At 35.1% G+C, this 19284-nt stretch overlaps 1 protein-coding gene across 1 annotated transcript in view; it reads left to right on the top strand.

Annotated features, from left to right (window-relative positions):
* LOC136848411 (venom protease-like) overlaps positions 1–19284 on the top strand; it is a 43066-nt gene that overhangs the window by 11086 nt on the left and 12696 nt on the right. Inside the window, exons 8-9 of the mRNA XM_067120709.1 lie at positions 2929–3028; positions 5645–5717. Of these exons, the coding sequence (XP_066976810.1) occupies positions 2929–3028; positions 5645–5717 (173 nt within the window). The remainder of the gene's footprint in view (positions 1–2928; positions 3029–5644; positions 5718–19284) is intronic.

Genomic DNA, 19284 nt, shown 5'->3' with positions numbered 1-19284 from the left:
TGTGTCTGTGTGGGACTATATTGATTTTCATTTCCAGTAAGTTTTCCATTACTGCTCAGTAGATGTGTGAAGGGACTTGCAAAGTCTACGGGGGTTTCATTCCCTTTTTGAAATAAATTCTCCTGTATGTTATGACGGTCAAAGCTGCTACTGTTTTTTTTTTTATAGCCATTTCCTTTGTCATTTGATGAAATAAGATACTGACATAAATAACAAAGATATGTTTTCTGCGAATGAAAATGATATAAGTAACATTTTATATGAAGGATTTTAGATCTGTAATTGTATCGTTTTAATCAAAACATGTTTAGACCTTCAGTCATAAACTGAACAAATAATCGTTTTATATGATGTTTTCCATAAAAAAAATAATGTAATTCGCATTAGGATCGAAACTACGTAATATTATTTACTTCAAACTGGGCTGCTCATAATCATTTCAATGTCCTTAGAAAGGCTTTTTTGCAAGCCTGTTATTTTGAATTGGCCATTTGACGTCTTGAATTACAGTATATATATACAGTATATATATATATATATATATATATATATATATATATATATATATATATATATATATATATATATATATATATATATATACTCTATATACAGTAGAGTCTTGTCTTGATAGGGCAAGTTCATTTTCAGCATAGGTTTCCAGTGATATCACATCTTCACGAGTTTAGCAGAAACTGTAATATGAGGATTTATTTCTTTCATGTTATACCTCAGACGCTTGATAACGTATGTAAAAAAGAAAGAAATCGTTAACGTATGATGGAGAAAATCAGTCTTTTTCAAGCTCTTCAGTCTTTGGGTCAGTGAAAATTACAAGATTAATTATGTGAATAACATCAGTTAAGTGAAAAAAGCAGCTGATAAAGAAATGATCGAAATTTGATAGATAGGGAGAATATGGAATTTAGGAAACTCGAGAGTAGGAGGGCTGAAAGGTGTAACAGGAGGAAAAACCTTGCAGTTGCACTATGAAACAACAGTTAGGAGAGGGTGGAAAGTAAAATGGAAGAAAGAATATGAATGGAGATACAGTAAAAGGAATGAAAGGGGTTGCAGCTAGCGGTCGAATGGACGCTGCAAAGAACCTTAAGTAATGCCTACATTGCACCATGTGAGGTGCACTGACGGCACTATCCCCCTACGAGGAAATTTGTTAGATAACCCCTTCTTCGGGACAGAATAATGAAACGACTCTTCAGAGAAGCGAGGAGCTCGCAGGAGTAATTCCTAATAAAAGGAGGAGGTAGAGAATTCCAGAGTTTTAACCTTGATGGAAAAATTGTTATTACTATTCAGAAGATGAACTACATTCATAGTAACAAGCCCACAGGGGCCACTGGCTTGAAATTCAAGCTTCCGAATACATGTTGTTCATTCGAAAGAAGTAACAGAAGGTAATGGGAAATATAGAAAGAAGAGACCAGCCATTAAAAAAAAAACAGATAAATTAACAAATCAATAATGTCATCACCGCACCGATTACCTTGCTGACTTCAGCAGAATCCATTACAGATTGCAGCCCCTTGAGAATGGGAATATCCCTCAGATCAGCGGAAGGGTGCTACCTGTCTAACCATGCAGCTCAATGGGACGCCGTGTTTAGTACTGGCCCCTCGGCGATCAAAGTATTATATACACCCATTTCTATATTGTGTCGTCGACAAATTATTATATTGATAAAAGATATCTTTGATCTCCGAGGGGCTAGTACTAAACACGGCGTCCCATTGAGCTTCAGCCAGTCTAGTACTAGCACCTCGGAGGTGACGCGTAGATAACAAGCCAAAGTAGCACCAGCAGAAGAGTACCTTGAAAATTAACAGTAAATCAAAGCATAAAAGTACGTCCACTCGAGCTTGCATCGACAAACAACTAAAGGTTATTGTTGCGCATGAAGCCCCTGCCCTGCCTGTTGTGTGGTATACAGTAGGCTAACCGGTACGAGCCAGAATTTCAAAAGCACTTCGCACTTCCTTCCTAGTGGTCATGATCATACCATCACGTAATATGGAGATTTGATTACGTGCGAGGGTATGCATATTAGTTGCATGCAAGCTAAACCGTTCAGAGAAGTGGTTTTTTTTTATGCCTAATGAATTTGTTGGTGTACTACGGTTATGCACATACACAGACACACACGCGCACACACACGCATGTACACATATATATGTATATATGTATATACATAGCCTACATATATATATATATATATATATATATATATATATATATATATATATATATATATATATATATATATATATATATATATATATATATATATATATATATATATATATATATATTAGGCGTTACGTGTACATCTGTGTAAATTAATTAAGTGACCAACAGACATTCAATAAAAATGAAAATTAATAGATAAAACTTTTTTTAACACCGCTTTTTTACTACCAAACATTTCCCTTCATAACTCAATTTAATTTTCAAAAACAAGTTTTTCTTTTGCGTCTCCTTGCCAATAGTATTATGACACTTTTTTCTTTTTCGAAGTTATTTTTAGTTTTTCAAAGTCATTCTTAGTAGTCCTTTTCCAATCTCCACTCACTATTTTCCTATGATTTTTTTATGTTTTATTTCTCTGAAAGTCATTTTTACGGCACCTTTATAATCAAAATTAGGTGTTGATTTTATCATTTTTCGCTTAAAATTATTGTCGTTACTCTCCTTTTGCCGCCATTATCGCCCTTTCTTTTTCATATTTTTTCTCACTTTTTCTTTGCTCCCTTGTATCCCCATGGTATTTAGAGGTCCTTTCTGCTACTATTTTCCTTATTTTCATCTTTATATCCTTTATTCCTTTTCCGTGGGGTACTCATATTCATCTCCTTTGTTCCCCTCCTTTATTTCCCGTCATTAGCTTCTTTTTTTTTCGTCCTCTTTTTCCAGGTGGTACCGTGAGTGACGTATTAAGGGAGGTGGTCGTCACTGTGTTTCCCAACAGTTACTGTGACGTCCCCTACAGTACTCTGCGGGATTACAGTCTGAGGTTAGTGACATATATATATGTGTGTGTGTGCGTGTATGTATACAGTATATATACACACACACACACACATATATATATATATATATATATATATATATATATATATATATATATATATATATATATATATATATATATATATGTATATATATAAATTTATATAAATATATATTTATATATATGTATATGTATATATATAAATTTATATACAGTATATATAAATATATATATGTATATGTATATATATAAATTTATATATATATATATATATATATATATATATATATATATATATATATATATACATATATAGATCCATACGCTTATCCACTCCCAGGAGTCGAACCCGGGTTGCTTTGCCTTCCAGGGAGTGTGTGTGTGTGTGTGTGTGTGTGTGTGTGTGTGTGTGTGCGTGTGTATGCGTGTGTGCGTCTTTGTAGCATTATGTCATCAACAAGTCCTCAGAACTTTCAAGAAAATCCCAACTTTCTTGCAAAATTCTTCCACCACTAATTAATGAGCGCAGAACTTTCCTTATTAAGTTATCATTATTAGTTTATTATGCTGGTTCCTGTAACTTTCCCAGTTTCCGAACAGGTCTTTATCTCTGTAATTTGAAACTCCACCTTCATTTAACTGTATCTTTTGTTTCTCCTTTACGAAAAAAGAAAAATCTCAAACGATATCAAGCAGGAAGTCATGGATCTGACGATCGATTCTCGCGAACGAGATTATTGCTGGAATCAAAAGTTTCTAAGAATCAACTAGCGCTTATTACCACCGATGTTATACCCTTCGACGCCATCTGTCGAGTAGCGATGTAACTACTGACGGACAAAGTGTGTTTCCTTATGCCTCTCTCGTCTCTGTTTATTCTTTCTTTAGCTTGCTTTCATAGCAGATTGTCCTTATCGCAATTAATTCTATGTTGGCGCGAGAGTTTGAACGAAGGTGTGCTGAGTTTGATTTATAAGTAGATAGATAACGAATGTTCAATGAAAGCAACAGTTTTGTAACACAAAGATTTGCTTAAAAGAAGGAAAATGTTCTCTGAGATTCCGAAACCTAGTTTTGCAGTGATATGCTGATTGCTTTTTTAGTTTAACTGGTTTTAAACTGCAATAGTAATAACTAGTTATTACCACTATAATAACTACAGTGGTAATAACTAGTAATAATTGCAGTTCAGCAGCCTCTTAGTAAAATTAAACAGAAAGGTTTCCATTTTCGTAGCAAGCCAGGAGAGCAAGTCACTTTTCTTGGGATTTCATCTAAAGCGAGATTGCTGCTTGAACTACTGGGAAAAAAAATCCTTATCATTTCTGTTATCTTTCAAGTCGACAGGTAATAAATTTGACGTTTTTATAAATTACGGCCTGCGACAGCGCTCCTTGCCTTTCTGTCTGAATGCCGATTTTAGTTTGCTGTAAAAGAAAACTATTGAGTTGGTTTTTTGTCTGTCCGTCCGCCCTCAGATCTTAAAAAATACTGAGGTTAGAGGGCTGCAAATTGGTATGTTGATCATCCACCCTCCAGTCATTATACATACCAAATTGCAGCCCTCTAGCCTCTGTAGTTTTTACTTTATTTAAGGTTAAAATGAGCCATGATTGTGCGTGTGGCACCACTATAGGTGGCAAGAACACATACCACTACTGGGCCGTGGCTGAAAGTTTCATGGGCCGCTGCTTAGATTTTCATGGCCCGTGACTGAGAGTTTCATACAGGATTATACTGTACAGAAAACTCGATTGCACCGGAGAAACTTCGCTGCATTTTTTACTTGTTATCTTTGTTACCAGCTCTGAACACAATAATGTCGAAATTTTAACGACAAATTTCCTGGGGACAGTTTTATCACATCAACTGTAATTTTTTTGAAATGAAAATATTTGTTTTTCTTAGGAAGTAGTCAGCTAATCTATACTAGATTTGATTTTATGGAATCATAAAAGGTTCAGGACATCGGAAATCAATTTGAAAGATAACAGAGGTTCAAAAAGAGTTGAGATTTTACAATCTTTTGGTAAATAATACTTAAGACTCTCTAAAATATGTGGAAATAAATGAAATTTAATTGCTTTTCATTTATGCAAGAGTCCGACACAGTTACAGTTAAAGAACTGCACATACACACATATATATGTATATATGCACATATATAGTTCCTCCTTGGGCGAGTGGGTTCCGTTCTCAGCTAGCACTCTGGTGGCCGCGAGTTCGAATCTCCGACCGGCCAATGAAGAATAAGAGGAATTTATTTCTGGTGACAGAAATTCATTTCTCGCTATAATGTGGTTCGGATTCCACAATAAGCTGTAGGTCCCGTTGCTAGGTAACCAATTGGTTCTTAGCCACGTAAAATAAATCTAATCCTTCGGGCCAACCCTAGGAGAGCTGTTAACCAGCTCAGTGGTCTGGTTAAACTTAGGTATACTTAACTTATACACGCATACATACATATATATATATATATATATATATATATATATATATATATATATATATATATATATATATATATATATATATATATATATATATACCATTCTTACATTAGTGTAGTTAATTATTATCCTAATGGGAGAATATTAACTCATTTATTTGTTTATTCAGGTTCCCCGAAAAAATATGCGGAGAGGAGTTCATCTGCGCAGGAGCTAAGGTTGGCGGGAAGGACGCTTGCAGGGTAAGTCTCCTATAGATATTTTATTTCATTTTCTCTACTCATTTTTCAGTATTCTGTATCGGAATTTTGTATGTGATAAATTTGTGATCCCACGTTTAATTTTTTATTCATTTATTTTCTACCTAAAGTATGTTTTTATTGTTTAAATTGTTTGCAAAATAAAAGGAAGCCGTTTGCCATTCATCTCCCGCCATGTTTGCAAAGAAATCAGCTCTGAATTAGAAAGAGGACACAGTCGCAATCTCTCTCTCTCTCTCTCTCTCTCTCTCTCTCTCTCTCTCTCTCTCTCTCTCTCTCTCTCTCTCTCTCTCAGAGTTGTCATTGTGATTGCCTAGTATGAATTCCTTTAGACGATTTTCTGTCATTGGCCTTCATTATTTCAAAGTTCTTAAGTAAAATGTTGTAAAACATTCTGTTTCTCTTTCCTTTATATTTAAGCCCCTTTCTCTTCAGTCACTGGCTTTTAAGTCTTTCTGCTTTCAGCTAACTGGCTTTGTTTTTTCTCTTCTTCCCTCGATTTTATATTTTAATTTTCTCCTTTGTATAATGCTTTTTCTTCTCTTTCAGTGTCTTCTGATATCATTTAACATTTCTTCTTATCGGATTCCTTATCTCTTCGTGTCTTCCATTCCATCGTGTGTATCGTCTACTGCAATAAATAGCAAGGCTTCTAGTGTCATTCCTTTCATTACCATTACTTCATAGGCACTACTTTCTCCGTTGTTTTATTCTCTATCCTTGTACTTCCATATTCGTCAGACTGCCACCTTCACTTCCCCTGTCATTTCTGTTCTCTCGGTATCATTTGCATTATCACTTCCATTATAGTTTTTTTTTACTAGAGTTACTTTTAACTATAGTTAATTCAACTATAGTTGCTCTTTTCTCATCAAACATCAATATTTACAATATCATTTCCTGCTCTTAGTGATTCCGTTAACGTGATATCATTTATTTCCGCTTCCATTAAAGCTGAATCCATTTTCAAGCATCGCACTATAATCAATTTCAGTATCATGACTGCCATTGATTTACCTTAGACAGCATTAAACCCACTGTCATGAGTTCCACTGTCATTGCAATTTGAGTTACTGACTCCACTGTCACTTGTGTTCTCCCTCAGGGAGACTCAGGAGGACCGCTAATGTACAACGTCTTCGGGAGATATGTGCTCGGGGGAATAGTCTCCTCAGGGCACGGCTGTGGGCAGTCGATGTTTCCGGGCATTTACTCCGCCGTGGCACCAGTTCTCCAGTGGATACGAGACGTAGCCTTCGTCTAAACCAGTGGTTCTCTACCAGGCGGGAGTTCCCCCCTGGGGAGAATTTCAAAACTTCAGGGTTGTTGGGCGGGGGGAAGGGGGCGGAATTGTGACCACAGATTGGCAGGCTCAAACTGGTTCTAGAATCACACAAAACGCAGTATGCATCGGTCCGCACTACTGACAGGTCACGCTGGGTTTTCTCTCCGCTAGCTTATGTGTTTGTGTTGGTATTTTTTTGCATATTATTTGGAATGCACCTTTTGAGGCAGACAATTTTGGAAAGGGGTTGGGGGGGGGGCGGGGGGGAAGAAATGAAACTGACATATGATGGAAGGGAGCATGGGTCAAAAAAGGTTGGGAACCACTGGTATAAACGATGCTCTGAAACGTTTTCAGTTGGTTGACATCTTGAACTGTCTTTGGAACTTTTTAACTTGATTTACGTTCTGAAGAGTCTTTTGAACTACTGAGAATTTCAGGACCGTGTCTAATTGATTTTCTTCGATAAAATCTTACCAAAGCACGGATATGGATCGTCTTTTGGAAATAGCTATTTGAAGCCACAGCCCAATTGGCGAAAATATGCAGTGATGTCTAATGTTGCTAATTAAGGCGCTTATCAGAGTAAATCAAAGAAATTTAACTAGTAAAACGTCATTACTGAAGGCCCTCCCACTCATTGATACTGTAGTATGACGTACTTTACTGGACACCCTGCCTATATACTTATGAATGAAGACTCAGATGTTGGTGGTAGTAGTGGTAATATTAGTAGTATATGGAATTCTTATATTATTTCACACACTCGAACACCTATCCTACATACTATATACTACATACTCTCTCTCTCTCTCTCTCTCTCTCTCTCTCTCTCTCTCTCTCTCTCTCATCTTTTCGATGACTCATGTCTGTAAGTAGAGTACAATAAGGGAATGGGCATCAAATGAGAGTATTAATTGTGTAATACAGTTCCATGGTGCAATTCACGTTTCCTTTAACTTGAAAGAAGTACCAAGTCTTACAGTAACACTCTGTGCCAACAACTATTGTTACCCCTGAGTTTCTGTTGCTTCATATTGTCTCTTGAAAAGTTCCGGTTCATGTGTACCTGTTTAGTCCTGCTAAATGCATAATCAGTCCCATAATAAATCCACCGCGCTTGGTATAGCACACTACTCCCCCTTCATTATTTCATGTGTGTGCCTCTGTGTCAGTTTTGTCGGTTCTATACGTTTGATTCATTTACTTGAAACGGACACTAATGTTTGTTGTAGGGTTGCTGAGTGGTTATCAGTGAATCTACGTATTCCCGGTTTTATCTATTTATTTTTTTTTTTTTATGGATTTGAAGCTACACATTCTTTCAACTTTCATTTATTTTGATTATTTCATTTACATCGTTTATTATACACACACACACACACACATATATATATGTATATATGTATATATATATATATATATATATATATATATATATATATATATACATATATACACACACACACACATATATATATATATATATATATATATATATATATATATATATATATATATATATATATATATATATAATAATTTAACCATAACTACATTGTAGTGCTGAATGATACTTGTAACTCATAGTCCAAGCGCTTGGGCTATATATCCCCTAAATTTTATAATCTACTAATCCATTTACTATACTGAACTTGATTGAAATTGAAGGAAATATGAAATAAAAAACAAATATTGTAATATAAAATTATGTAAAAGGATATGCTGTTGTTTGTTTAAGATGAAGCCAGCCTTTTGTGAATCAGGGTCTTGCGCTTTGAACAGACATAGGTGAAGAACTTTCGATGGAAATAGAGAAAATAAAATTTCGATAATTATCGCATGTCCTACTCAAGGTATTGTACAAGAGGGTCGAATATCTGTGTTTCTACGATCTTTATCGTACTACTGGGAACTCTTCTATTACGTCTGATATCATAGTTTACGTCACAACTAGCCTCTCCCTGGGTGCTTACTAAATTTAGTTAAGTTTCCCTTTAAATTTCTTTGATTTACTCTGATAAGTGCCTTGATTATCCACAGTAGACACCACTGCTTATTTTTGCCAATTAGGCCGTGACTTCAAATCGCTATTTCCAAAATACGATCAATATCCGATCTTTAGACACGGCCTGAAATGCACAGTAGTTGTATAATCAACTTCAGGTTTTCATTTCTTGGGATCCTCGTCGAGATCATCAAATTATTCAATTTTCAAAAGATTTCTGAATCCGTTCAAGAGTGCAAGGTGAATTAGGAGTCGCTGACGTAAGTTATTTAAAAGAAAATATACAAGGACTCCCTCTTGGTCCTTCATAATAGGCGCCTTCGCTTACAGTAAAATCTAATGAATAACGATTTAATTATTCATTTACCCTGTTAGGTACAAAATGTCGCTGGCGACATGGACCCTTCCGAAAGACTTGTGATTTTTCATATATTTGGAGCAATATATTTTCCTTCTTTCTTAGAATACGTTCCACTAGCAAGAAATTGAAAATGACTCATGCGCTAAGTTTCGCCCCCTGATAAATAATTATCCTTATTTCTGCGAAAATGTATTATTCATTTTTTTCCCCGGAACGTCACCCTACATCGTGCAGATGTAGATAAATGGAACAGTGACTGTTCCACTGGATTTCTGTAAACCCGTCCGTCCTCTCTAATGGCAAATGGGTAATGAGTAAAAACCACTATCTTTGATCCTTTCAAAACAGCCTGTCATTCTTTCGTCTCGTAAATACCAAATCCTCCTGATAAGAAGCTTTGCTGTTGATGCTGTGATCAGCCTAAAGACAGCGCGTTGTGATGCTGCTTTCGTTGAAAAGGCAACGGAATCATTCATACTATGACCTCGCCTTATGAGTGGGAGACACAAGATCGATCGCGCGGAGGGAAACAATTTACTATTCTTTAAAAAAAAAAAACTTTGTACCTCTGTTGACCTATGCAGTAAAGTGTGCATCTGGTAGTTAGTCGAATGTGGTAGGTGACAGCTAAACTGAAGGTCATAAGGCTAAACAAACTCCTCTCACAAGATCTGAGGGGAAAAGGTATACATACACCTTTCTAAACATTTTTTTAGTATTTTTATGTTTTATGTCTACATTAATTGTTCCTTTTTAGATTATATCTTGATGTGTTTGTTGATCATTTTTATTTACTTGTTCATTTGTCAGCGAAAAGGTGACTTGCCAATTGACTAAACCTTATTGCTCCATTCATATATAATTGAAAGAATTCAACTAACCTAATAGTATATAAACTATCATTTGATCTGCAGTTTAATAATTATGACATACCTATCTTTACATTAATTAATCCCTATAACTATTTAAGTTATATAGCTCTTAACCAATATGATTAAAGGCTGGGTTAGTAATCCAGGGGCGTGCCACCTGGCACTGCATGCATGCAACGGCACTCCATTTTGCAGCTGAGTGACTCTTGTCACGCAGAGAACAGAGGGCTTTCTATGAATTTCTTCCTTTTCAAAGAAAGACTTCTCTTTTAAAAAATTTTTTCCCCGTTATGGATAGGTCGACGGGACGGGCAATTTGATAACTTCGTGTTGCCCAGAACTCTACGGTTAATATTATTATCAAATTACTATCTCATTAGGTGGCCATAATGAGAGTAAACAAACGAAAAAACACGTAAAAAGTGCGTCGAAGTTTCTTCGGCGCCAACGAGTTTTCTGTACAGCCGCTACAGCGTATAATCAAGGCCACCGAAAATAAGTCTATCTTTCGATGGTCTCGGCATAATGCTGCATGAGCCGCGGCCCATGAAACTTTAACCACCGGGCGGTGGTGGCCTATATCGTTGCCAGAAGCATTGTTGTGGCTAATTTTAACCTCAAATAAAATAAAACCTACTGAGGCTAGAGGGCTGCAATTTGGTATGTTTGATGATTGGAGGGTGGATGATCAACATGCCAATTTGCAGCCCTCTATCCTCAGTAGTTTTTAAGATCTGAGGGCGGACAGGAAAGTGCTGGCAGAATAAAGCCGGCACAGTAGTTTTCTTTTACAGAAAACTAAAAATCAGGAATGCAACAGGATTCAGAGAGCAAAAAAGAGAAAGATACAAAATATTGATGGAAATTACAAGTAAATAGAGACCAGCAATTAAGGAATAAGTATATATACAAAAATATAAAACATTTAAAAAATGACGAGGGGAAAAAACTATGAAGGAAAAGCCGTTGTAGAAAACAGTCTTATTTTGTAGTAGAAGAAAAAAAAAAGACATCTGACATACGGACAAAAATATACATTTAAAAAATTATGAAGGGAAAAAATTATGACGGAAAAGCAGTTGCAGAAAACAGTCTTATTCTGTAGTAGACATCTTACTTTGAAGTTATGAGGATTTTGCCCTAGGCCTTAAAGAGAGAGAGAGAGAGAGAGAGAGAGAGAGAGAGAGAGAGAGAGAGAGAATGAAGCTTCACAAGAGGTTGTTTTCGACCGCCAACTTTCAACAAATCCTTAGTGAAAATTTATTGAATTATTTATTTTTTAATTTATTGTCTTACTAGTTAAACAAATAAGCAGTTTCCTTTAATCGTTATAGATTTAATTAACTTACACATTAAACTTTCAAAAAAATCCTCGGACAATCGATAAGATTTGTTATTTTCAAAAGTCAAGTGATTAATGGATCAGTTAGCTGAGCAGTTCATCATTAAATTAACCAACCTATTCAGTTGAATTTTTTGTTCATTCATATTAGCTAATTTTGTAATGAATTATTAAGTATTCAACTAATTAGTTAACTACTAAAACTGAAAGAGGAAAAATTATTCTATTATGTGATTGCACAAGCATTTTAGTATATATTCATCGGATTAACGAAGATGGGAATGATAGTATTAAAGATGAAACTGAAAGAAGAAGTTATGATTACGATAATGATACTCGAAACGGAATGGAATGGCATGGAATACAGAGTTTAGGCCAAAGGCCAAGCACTGGGACCTAAGAGGTTATCCAGCGCTGGAAAGGAAATTAAGAGCAGGCAGGTCTGAAAGGTGTAACAGGAGGAAAACCTCGCAGTTGCACTATGAAATAATTGTTAGGAGAGGGTGGATAGCAAGATGGAAGAAAGAGAATATGAATGGAGGTACAGTAACAGGAATGAAAGAGGTTGCAGCTAGGGGCCACGGAGGGGCCGCTGCAAAGAACCTTTAGTAATGCCTACAGTGCACCCCGTGAGGTGCAATGACGGCACTAGCCCCCAACGGAGGATACTTGAAAATTTTGTAAGGAAAGTACTTATCGTCATGAGGGTAACCGAGAAAATGGAATAGAAAAATTAATACCAATATACAATATTGACATAATCTTGAAGAAAATAAGGCAAAACAAAATGGAGATGAATATTCTCAAACCTTCATTTTTGTGACACCACGACCTAACAATTCCCATCCCATTCCAGATTCCTGGAATTTAAGGGAATTAACGCACCATACCGGGAATTCTTGTGAATTTCTCTCTTCTGAGAAATGAAGGGAGAGAGAGAGAGAGAGAGAGAGAGAGAGAGAGAGAGAGAGAGAGTATTCTAAAGAAGAGAGACTCATTCCTCATTATACCTAGAGTGTCCTCTCACATGCTTTGCAGAATTAATGTTAATGAGGGTGTTATGATTGGTTTCTTAATTCGGTATAATTAAGTAAATTATATTTAATATAACATATTTTGATTAAATCGAAGAAGAAGAAGAAGAAGAAGAAGAAGAAGAAGAAGAAGAAGAAGAAGAAGAAGAAGAAGAAGAAAAAGACGAAGAAGAAGAAGAAAACGAAAAATGAGAGATATTAATGTTCATGAGGGTATTATGAGTCGTTTCTTAATTCAATGTAATTAAGTAAAATCTACTCAATTTAACATATTTTGATTAAATCGGAGAAGAAGAAGAAGAAGAAGAAGAAGAAGAAGAAGAAGAAGAAGAAGAAGAAGAAGAAGAAGAAGAAGAAGAAGAAGGAGGAGGAGGAGGAGGAGGAGGATAGAGAGAGAGAGAGAGAGAGAATAAAACAACAAAGGAATAGAGAAGGACAAGCCTGGTGCGGGAAGAGGAAGAGAAAGAGGGGAGAGGTAGGAAATAATCCCCTCCCATTGTTTTGTCCACGTGACAATTATATTTTTCTAGATGACATTTTAACAAATTATAATTATTTTTTCTCTATACGACTTTTTCCTTTAAAGGCGGTGGCTCCAGATGGTGCCACTCTTACGGTTTTCAGCAAATATATTCAAGATAAAGTTGCTAGTCCCACGCCCTAAGCCTCGGAATTTCAGGGGCCTTATACTCCGAGGGCGTCTGCCATTTCTCGGCGGTCACTCAGGCGAACAGCGGTATAGCTAATGTGTTACAACCGTGAACAGTTTGTGAGTCTCAGTGCGTATGTGTGACATTATCTACGTATGGGACGTTTTTGTGTATACGCATTTCTTAGTATTAACACAGTACGTATGTGTCAGTATGTATTTCGCCAACAGAATTCGTCAGTTTCTGTTGTAAACGTATTTGAACTATATATATATATATATATATATATATATATATATATATATATATATATATATATATATATATATATATATATATATATATATATATGTGTGTGTGTGTGTGTGTGTGTGTGTGTGTGTGTGTTTGAGTGTGTGTTTGTGTGTGTATGTATAAAGACTAAGCTGTGTTTTTACAGGAAAAAGTCGTTTTCTTAATGTCTGAAAAGAATTCTTGTTCTTACTTTTTGAGGTAGATGATGTAAGGATACTGACTTGCTAACAAATATTCTTTATAAAATGCGGGGGCTGATGGGATGGACCGCCTAATACCTTTAACTAGGACTCAGGGAAAACGAAAGTAATAAGAAAATTCCAGGGAGAGGGACTTTCTCGGTGGCCAAGGCCCTGCTCAAGTCAGTAACATGTTCCCTGTACTATCAATTATTTCCTTTTGGTCAATTTTTGGAAGGGTGACCAACGATGAATGCCAAACTCTTGTGTCCAGTACGTAATACATAGCAACAGACCCTAGCAGTCTAACGTGAGCCGCACTAGGTCATAATGCTATGAATACTTTTGAACTAAAAAAAAGACAATTCATTCATCCTTACATCAATAGAGTTGTATATAAAACTGGTAAAGCTTAATTAGAAGTGTGTATGTTTATGTAAAAAAAAAAAACTTCTATTACAATGTCGGGAGAGCCCTATGTGACTCGGCAGTCTCGTAAAATTATCCGGTAATAATAATAATAATAATAATAATAATAATAATAATAATAATAATAATAATAATAATAATAATAATAATAATATACACACGCTTTCTTCCAGTACTTTTGAAACATAAGTGAATCCTTTCCCAGCCTCTGTAAATCTCTCTCTCTCTCTCTCTCTCTCTCTCTCTCTCTCTCTCTCTCTCTCTCTCTCTCTCTCTCTCTCTCTATATATATATATATATATATATATATATATATATATATATATATATATGTGTGTGTATATGTGTGTGTGTGTGTGTGTGTGTGTATACCGTACATGTATATGTATACATATAGTGTTGATATGTGTGTGTGTATGTGTGAAAGAATATGTCCTGAACGCATGTATGTAAATACAAACTTCTTTATACTGTATGTGCTGCATGCAAAACTGTGAATGGGTTTTGATGTGTTCCTGTGATGCCTGCTAGAATATCCTCTCAGGACCGTCATGGCGAGCGTCCTTCCATCAATGACATTATAAACAAACAAAACAAGACTGAAAGAGAAAATCTTTCTCCGGTAAAGAAGGGTATGCGAGAGGCTTCAGAAATTCCTTTGTTGCTACGCGGTTCTCCGTCTACGCTATTTCAGGTAAAGTAAGTCCGCGTGTGCCTTCCTATTGGCCAATCAGCTTTAATTGAGACAGGTAGGTGCTTCAGGTAGTTCGGAAAATGTTCTTTTTCTCTCCATTTTCCCCGTACTGGCATCAAATATGGAACATAGCAGGGAAGGGGGTAGGCAACCCACGTCTTTATGCTAAGGCCCCACGGCCCCATCTCTCTCTCTCTCTCTCTCTCTCTCTCTCTCTCTCTCTCTCTCTCTCTCTCTCTCTCTTATTTACCTGCGTAGGTGTTTGCGAATCTGACGATGGCGGCCAAAGCCGCTGGCGGACGGCATGCCAAGAAAGAGGTCAGGAAAATGGGAGATTTTGAAGCCATTTGTTACACCAGGAGCTACAAACACCAAGCGAAAGATTCTTAATATCAAGCTGTTTGAGAAATCATTTCATACACCTTTGGAAAGTTCAGACGGATCTCTGATTACTTGTTAGAGTAAATAAGCCTTCAGTGTGTGTTTTCTAGCTCGTTGATGGCTGTTAGCGAAAGGCAGGCAAGTCCTGCCAGGAGCCTTCTGCTGTGCAAGAAGAGGAAAGTGCTTGGTAGGAGTGATACAAAGTGTGAATGCTGAAGTAGAATTGAATAGTCGTAAAAAGCTGTGGTATCTCTCTCTCTCTCTCTCTCTCTCTCTCTCTCTCTCTCTCTCTCTCTCTCTCTCTCTCTCCATATTCTTCTTTTTGCAATGTAAGAGCTACAGGAAGGAGCCTCGAGTTCCATGCGGATATTTGACAGACGTCAGCCATTTTGGATCCTCTTTTTCCAGAAGCCATGAAAAGTTATCTCTGGATTCTTTATTATTATTATTATTATTATTATTATTATTATTATTATTATTATTATTATTATTAAAATAAAAATAATCAACACACAATTACGTGTGGAACAGAAATACCTTTCTGTACACATCAGGATCGAACCCAGGTCTTTCAATTTGAGACGAGACCGCTGCCGACCTGGGTTCGATCTTGATGTGAGTCAGAAATTTATTATTATTATTATTATTATTATTATTATTATTATTATTATTATTATTATTATTATTATCGGCGAAGTCAAGTACGCCCTGAAGGTAGTTTCTCAAGCAAACGCGTAAGCAAAGAGTTGGGATACTTGTCTGGATAAGTAGATACTACCCAGTGACAGAATTAGAAGGGTGAGGCTTGCAACCTCTCTCTTTGTGTAAATTGCCATTAAAACAACACGTACTATATCTTCCGATAGGAAATACCTACTGACCTTACAGGGAACCAAATCAATAAAATAAATTTTTATGCAGTTTTAAAGGTAACCATGACTCCTGAGATTTTAAAATGATTCATTTCTCGTGAATGGAGCAAATGAAGAAGCTCGGGCAAAGAAAAGCAAATGAACAAATTAACAAAACAGATAAAAATGAAAGTAAATTATTAAAATATATAAGGAGAATTGTTTCAAGGTAATAATGAATTGCATCTTCTGTTGAACTTTTGCACAACATCCTCTGAGAGAATGTTCCACAGTCCAACGGTGTGAGGAATAAAGGTTTAAAAAAAAAAGAACACTGAATGAATGAGTGAGCTAGAATTCAAGGGGAAATTAATGAAGTTTAATGAATAAAATGAATTCTGACGAAGCAGAGTAGTTCAGTGAATACAGAATGAATTAAATAAGCAAATAATGACGTAAACGTTTCGCTGAATAACCAGTGAGTAATCCGAATATGAATAATTCTTGGTTAGTACTTTAATGAATGGAAGATACCAAGGATGAATTAGTGAATGTAAAAGAGTTCATTGTGGTATTTGGATGAACGAATGAATGAGTAATCAGAGCAAACTGAATATCATTAACTGACAGACTTGTCCTGTGGCATTGTAACACCCGACAGGATACCCCTTCCGGCAGTACTTCGTATTGCTCTGTTCGGTAACTTGTTCTTTTCCCCTCTACTGTGAGCTTCGGAATTCTCTACCTTCTTCAATATTTCCTGATTTTATGATCTTTTTATATATTTTTTTCTTACCTCATTACTGGGTTTGATCTGTATGACTACACTTTTATGATACACTTGCATACACACTCACACACACACATACACACATATATATATATATAATTATATATATATATATATATATATATATATATATATATATATATATATGTGTGTGTGTGTGTGTGTGTGTGTGTGTGTATGTGTGTGTGTATTTGGCTTAAAACCACTTCATATAAAGGCAAAGAACTGGAATATGAAATTATTTTAAAACAATATTCATTAACTAACTATAAGGTAATTCAATATCTGACTTACGAAATAATTTGTAATAGCAAGATTATTGTATTCGAATTAAATTCAAGTGTTAAGAAAGTGTCACAAAAGACAATGGAAATAAAGTTGTCTTTCCGCACTTACACACATCCATTGTATAAAGGGGTTAGTGGCTGTCTGCACTAATCAGTCCCTTTCTTGTAGATTTAAAAAGAAATAAAAAGAAAAGCGCTTTTTATTCTAATTCTTAGAACATGGAAATGGCAAATAACAGTCGTTAAAAGGAAACAAAAGATAGACCTTTATTTATGCAAATAATTCTTAAAATGTCTTTTGTTCCGCTTCTTAGAAAATCGAGAAAGCCGAGGAAAATAGAAGTGAAGGAAAAAAATATAAGTAAAGAAAATCATGTTTATGGTAGCTTTCGTTGATGGGGGGGGATAAACCCCATGGCCCCCGGCCCCCACCCCCTTTTTTCCCGTAAGAAATAGATCAATGTTTACCAGGAATATGCCTTCACCTACCAGCCCCAAGCCTTCCCCACCCTTTCCCTCCCTCCTCCTCCTCCTCTTCCTTTCTCTACTCCTCCCCTTTCCTCCTCCTCCTCCTCCTATTGGCAGAATGACGGGAGGAGGTTTGAGGGAAGGAAAGTGTTTGGGTTGAATGGAGTTGTAATCGATCTAACAGCTTTTGTTTCATGTTGACTTTTGTTTATATTTTATTTTTTACATTTTCCTTATTTTTCCTACGCAGGGAAGTAATGCCTACTGTTTACCTCGCTCTGTGCACTGTAGGCGAAGTTTGAATCAAAAGTCTTTCGAAACTCACATGGGTCCTGCGGCTGCACTGCTTTTCTCTTATTACTCAAAACCTTTTTCCTTTGGTCTCTTCTCCCCTGGCTGTCCAACTTCTTTAGTTTTGATATCCATTGTTCACAGCCAGAGCCTTCTAATAATTAGCTTGTCTCTGTCTGTCTAGCTCTGTATGTCCATTCGTCCGATAATGTTGAATTTTTTAAAGGACTTCATTTTGGATACCCTTAAATATAAAGACTTATATATATGTATATATTATATATATATGTATATATATATATATGTATATATATATATATATATATATATATATAATATATATATATATATATATATATATATATATATATATGTACATATTTGGAATTCGAAAAATTAAGAGGGTATTCTGTTTATTACAATTTTATGCATGCATGTATGTATATATATATATATATATATATATATATATATATATATATATATATATATATATATATATATATATATATATATATATATATATATATATATACATATACACACACCTATATATATTTAAATATATATATATATATATATATATATATATATATATATATATATATATATATATATATATATATATATATATATATATATATATATATATATATATATATATATATATATGTATGCATATTGTTGATAGGCATTCAGCATCTGATGTAGTGGATCCAGGGGGCAAGATTATAACCAGTGGTCAAAAGTAAATAAAAATCTAACCTTGGGGATAACTTTTGAACTATAAAAGATGAAGGCCTTATACTTGGCATGAGTGCTCCAGTAATGAAGCCTAAGTGCAAAGTGAAGTCAGATTCGAGGTCAAAGCCATATTTCGTCGTCAAAATTCAACTCGGAAGTTGCACGATTTTTTTTTTCTCTTTTAATTAAAAATGTTCGATGTACAATATACACAGTCTCTAATTACAATATTACATGAAATCTCCTGTTTCTTTGTTCCTCAAATTGTTTTCAGTACTTCACCTTAAGACTATCTTAATTTTGTTTTTTCCCTTTTTTAATTTTTTTTTACAAATGTTCATCATACAACATTTACCTTATATTTGATGACAATTTTCTTTAATCTGTAACCATACATACGTTGTCTGATTAGTACGATTGTGTTTCACAAACATTTTTGTTTTTCGATGATTTTTACCACATTATAATAATAATAATAATAATAATAATAATAATAATAATAATAATAATAATAATAATAATAATAATAATAATAATAATAATAATAATGACGCCGCTTTTTAGGAGGCATAATTGTAAGTACTTGGGA

The sequence above is a fragment of the Macrobrachium rosenbergii genome, chromosome 19 (assembly GCF_040412425.1).
Source record: "Macrobrachium rosenbergii isolate ZJJX-2024 chromosome 19, ASM4041242v1, whole genome shotgun sequence".
In the NCBI taxonomy this organism is placed as follows: Eukaryota; Metazoa; Arthropoda; class Malacostraca; order Decapoda; family Palaemonidae; genus Macrobrachium; species Macrobrachium rosenbergii.
The sequence above is the reverse complement of the archived record's forward strand: the minus strand, read 5'-3'. Positions and strand labels throughout refer to the sequence as shown.